The sequence below is a fragment of the Gossypium raimondii genome, chromosome 1 (assembly GCF_025698545.1).
Source record: "Gossypium raimondii isolate GPD5lz chromosome 1, ASM2569854v1, whole genome shotgun sequence".
Taxonomy (NCBI): Eukaryota; Viridiplantae; Streptophyta; class Magnoliopsida; order Malvales; family Malvaceae; genus Gossypium; species Gossypium raimondii.
In genome coordinates, this window is record NC_068565.1 from 41,383,863 (window position 1) to 41,388,435 (window position 4,573).

The 4,573-nt window shown below is 32.0% G+C and overlaps 1 protein-coding gene across 1 annotated transcript; it reads left to right on the forward strand.

Annotated features, from left to right (window-relative positions):
• The first annotated feature begins 574 nt into the window (after positions 1-574).
• LOC105785855 (4-coumarate--CoA ligase-like 9) lies at positions 575-4,290 on the forward strand. The gene is made up of 6 exons (XM_012612044.2): positions 575-1,672; positions 1,752-1,941; positions 2,032-2,177; positions 2,328-2,395; positions 3,787-3,889; positions 3,974-4,290. Exons 1-6 carry the CDS (start codon positions 668-670, stop codon positions 4,094-4,096), a joined length of 1,635 nt encoding a protein of 544 aa, XP_012467498.1. The 5' UTR covers positions 575-667; the 3' UTR covers positions 4,097-4,290.
• The last annotated feature ends 283 nt before the right edge of the window (positions 4,291-4,573 follow it).

Below are 4,573 nucleotides of genomic sequence, written 5' to 3' on the forward strand. Positions count from 1 at the left end.
ATTTGTATTTTATGTTAATGTGAATTTGATGAAAATAGTTTATTAAATAAAAAATAAAATTTTAAAATTTTTGAGAGTGATTATATACAAGACATTCTTAACTACTCTTTTGAAATTTTTGATTACTTTTTAGATTTTATGTTGATGTTAAAGTGTATATAATTTTGTTGCATCAACAAGAAATTAAAATAAGAGCTTGAAATTCAAAATATATTTACTTTAATATTAAATAAAGGGCTTTTATGAATATTAAAATATATTCACTTTTTTTTTAGCAGCCCCTCAAAATGAAAAATTTACATATAAAGTCCTGAATACTTTAGATTATTATATTTCAGTCCGGTGCCGTCAATTTGACAAGCGGCACCCGTAAAACCATATCATTTTGGTAAATAATATCATGGCACACCATTTCATTTATTAATTTATTTTTTATATTATTTAGGTAAAAAAACCTATAATTAAAATGTAACTTTTTAAACATAAATAATTAAAATGTGACAAATAAAAATAACTATCTTAATAGTTTACATAAAATATTATTAATTCTCTTTCAGCCTTCTTTATCTCATTATAAAGAAGATGCTTTAGATCTCCGAAAAAGCATAAGCTTATCGACGCTCCATTTCTTCAAATTCCCGAAATTAAAAAGCCGTTCCAATTTCAAATGGCGAATGCCGTCCATCCTAACTCCGGCTTCTGCTCCAAAACGATGACGTTCCATAGCCTCCGACCTCCCGTTCCACTTCCGCCAGAATCGGCTCCTGTTTCACTTACCGACTTCATCTTCTCCCTCCTCAACTCCTCTCCTCCCTCTCCCACCGCCGCCGCTATCATCGACGCTGACACGCGCCGCCGGGTCCTGTACCCCGAACTTATCTTTCGCTTAGAAAATCTAGCCTCCTCACTCCGCGCCCAATTCGGCCTCTCCAAAGGCGACTGTGCTCTCGTTTTCTCCCCTAACAATATTTACACTCCGATTCTTTACTTGTCTCTCTTCTCTCTCGGCGTCGTCATCTCTCCCATCAATCCAGCCGCCATGGTTCCCGAGATTCAGCACCAAATCCTGCTTTCAAAGCCGGTAATCGCTTTCGCCTCATCCAATTCAGCTCATAAACTCCCTTTGCTTAAACACGGGATCGTTAATATAGACTCGGTTGAATTCGAGTCGTTAATGGAAAATCAACGCGGAAAAAAGGAACGAGCAGGAATCAAAGTTAAGCAATCAGATGTCGCCACGATTCTCTACTCATCCGGTACGACCGGTCCGGTTAAAGGAGTTGCACTGACACACCGTAACTGGACAGCCAATATTGCCGGAGGGATGCGTCCGGTGAGGACGATCCAGACGGTCGGCTATTGTACGGTTCCGTTATTTCACGCTTATGGGATGGCGCTCAGTTTGAGGCTTATGGCGTCGGGGGAGTGCTTGGTGATAACGGGTGGAAATCGGAGATTTGATATGAGAAAAATGTACAGTGTCATCGAAGAGTATAGGGTTAGCCAGCTGGCACTGGCTCCACCTTTGGTTGTAACTATGGCTGGGGATGCTGAGGTAATGGACGGCTATGATTTGAGCTCCCTTGAAGTTGTCATCTGCGGAGGAGCTCATTTGAGTAAAAGTACAATAGAGAGGTTGAAAAATCGATTGCCCAAAGTTCAGCTGGCACAGGTAAAACTTAAACACCTTTTCAATTACTTAATTAGGCTGCTAATCCATTAATCGATGATTATATTATTATTATTTGAAGTCATACGGCCTGACTGAGACAACGGGGCGAGTGTTTGCCACATTGGGTCCGGATGAAACCCGAACAGAGGGTGCGACGGGGAAGCTAATGGCAAATTGTGAAGCCAAAGTGGTGGATCCTGAAACCGGTGCTGCTTTACCTCCTATGAAACCAGGGGAGCTTTGGGTTAGAGGGGATTTAGTAATGAAGGGTAATGATGAATTTGGTTACATTGATATCAAATACTTACTCTAGTGTCTTCAATTCCTTGGTTAATTTACAAGTTTGATTTGTGGTTAAGGTTACGTTGATGATGAAGAGGCGACTGCTGCTGTTTTGGGTCGGGAGGGATGGTTAAGAACGGGCGATCTTTGCTATATAAATAATCAAGGCTATCTGTTTTTTGTTGATAGGATCAAGGAGTTGATCAAATACAAAGGCTACCAGGTTGGTTTCTCGAGCTTTCCATAATTATGGCAAATAAGCTGATTGTAAGAACCATTTATATCACTTCACGTTGTATTTTTCTTTAAAATCAGGTTACACATCATCTTTTTTAAAAAGATAATGGTAATGAATTGGGCATTGATGGAACAGGTTGCCCCAGCTGAATTGGAGCATTTGCTTAATGGTCATCCAGATGTCGTGGAGGCTGCTGTTGTTCCGTATGTGACTTCCACTATTTTTGTTTCCACTGGTTGCCATAATGATTCTTTTATCCTCCAATTTTATAAAAAAAATTTATTTTAGTGTTTTATTTTATTTTTCCTACACTATATATTAAATCATACAAAATGGATGAAAAGTAAATGTTTACTAATTTTATTGATGTTACCACACGTGATTCTCATATTAACAATTAATGATTTTTAAAAATTTTAAAGTTATTAAAATATAAATTTTTATATTTTTTAATAATTTAAAATTTAAAATAATTTTGTATTTTTTGAATTTTTCTTTGAATTTTAAAAATTTAATTAATTGTTGACAGTGATAATCCACGTGTATGTCACATTAGTAAAATTAACAAACATTAATTTTTAATTCATTTTAGGATGATTTGATAAATAACACAAATTTAATAACTGAAAAATGAAAAATAAATAAAACGACTTTTTATCAAAATTAAAAAATAAATTATTATGCATATTTGGTTTTCAATGTAGGTGTTGAATGAACATTCTAATTCTATTAAATTTTCATAAGAGATAATTTAAGTTTTAAGTCACTTAATTTAGCATGAAAAAATCATTTAATTTACTATTGATTTTCATATTTATCATAATCTTTTATCAAATTATATCAGTTAGCTTCTATTATTAATAAAGTAAGCCACTTATGATAAATTTATTAAATAATTCTTTAAAAAATTCGTCCTCTTTATAATAATTATTTTTATGATAATATTTTATTATAATAATTAAATTTGTTATAATATTGAGTTTTATGTTTTATTTTTGTTACCTATAACAGCTTTTATCTATAATAGTAACAATCATAAAGTGTAGAGTATACTATTTATTAAATTAGTTTTTATAAGTAAAATTAATTTTATTCCTAAGCAAAATAAAAATAGTGAATTTTAGTTAAATTATTATTTCGATAAAATATATAAATTTTATATAAAAATAATATTTTATTAAATGAAAATAGTCTTTAATAAATAAAATTACATTTGTAAATTTCATTAAAGATATTATAAAAATCTTTCTAATTAATGGAGCGATGGTTAAAATTCTTTTCAGACACTTGTTTCAAACAAGTTCGAATCATATTACTCTCATCATTCATCTATTGTATTGTATCAAAATATTATTATTAATATATTATAGTTTTTAATTTAAAATTTTAAAACTTCAAATATTATCTAAATGTTAAATGTTGTTATCGGTGTCTCAAAATTATTATAAGTATATAACAACTACCTCTCTATAACATTCAAAATTTGACAAACAAATGACCTTATAAAGGTGATATGAGTATATTTTCGATAAATGAATTTGTGTCAAGCGAACTCATGAATAGTGCCAATTGGCAACATACAAATGAGAAACAGGTATCCGGATGAGGAAGCGGGGCAGGTACCAGTGGCCTTTGTGGTGAGACAGCCAGGCAGTAACATTGTTGGATCCGAGATCAAGGATTTTGTTGCCAAGCAGGTGTGAAATGGAACATGAAACTGTTATCTTTCCATGTATATATATATTTTATGGTGTTAAAAATTCTGAAAATTTTGATACCAGGTTTCTCATTACAAAAGAATACGAAGAGTAATATTCATTGATTCATTGCCAAGGAATGCCTCAGGTAAAGTGCTTAGGAAGGAGTTGGTTATCAAATTATCAACCCCTACCTCCAAGTTGTAAATTTCTCACCTTTTTTTTACATTTTTATCCTATATTTAATTTTACTTATATCCTCTAAACTTCCATATCAGAGGAAAAATATGTCATCTTTATTGTTGTAGAAAAATATTGCAATATGTTTACCTACATATTGTATAATCAAATATTATTACATTATCGTAAATTAATTATTGATATAGTTACTTTAATTTTTATTCACATTCTGTTTAGATTTAAACTAAAATAGCCTTCTCTTTGTGTCACGGGACTAGAATTTAAGTCTAACAAACTGTACGACGTTAGGCGATTTTTTTACTTCAAATTCGCCTAAGTCAGCTAACTCTCGAAAGATGAGGGTTTCTCCTAGAAATTCTTTAAGGCATCAAAATAAAGTGGAAGCAAATTCAAAAGCAAAAGAACAATGAAAGAACTGAAAAAGCCACAAGAAAACAATGCACACTAGGTGTTTGAGTAAATGTTCTCAAATATATTCTTTAA

Coding starts and splice junctions, on each gene's coding strand:
- LOC105785855 (XM_012612044.2), top strand. CDS start 668: ATGGCGAATGCCGTCCATCCTAACTCCGGCTTCTGCTCCAAAACGATG. Junction 1,942..2,031: donor AGGGGATTTAGTAATGAAGG/GTAATGATGAAT, acceptor TTTGTGGTTAAG/GTTACGTTGATGATGAAGAG. Junction 2,178..2,327: donor TCAAATACAAAGGCTACCAG/GTTGGTTTCTCG, acceptor TTGATGGAACAG/GTTGCCCCAGCTGAATTGGA.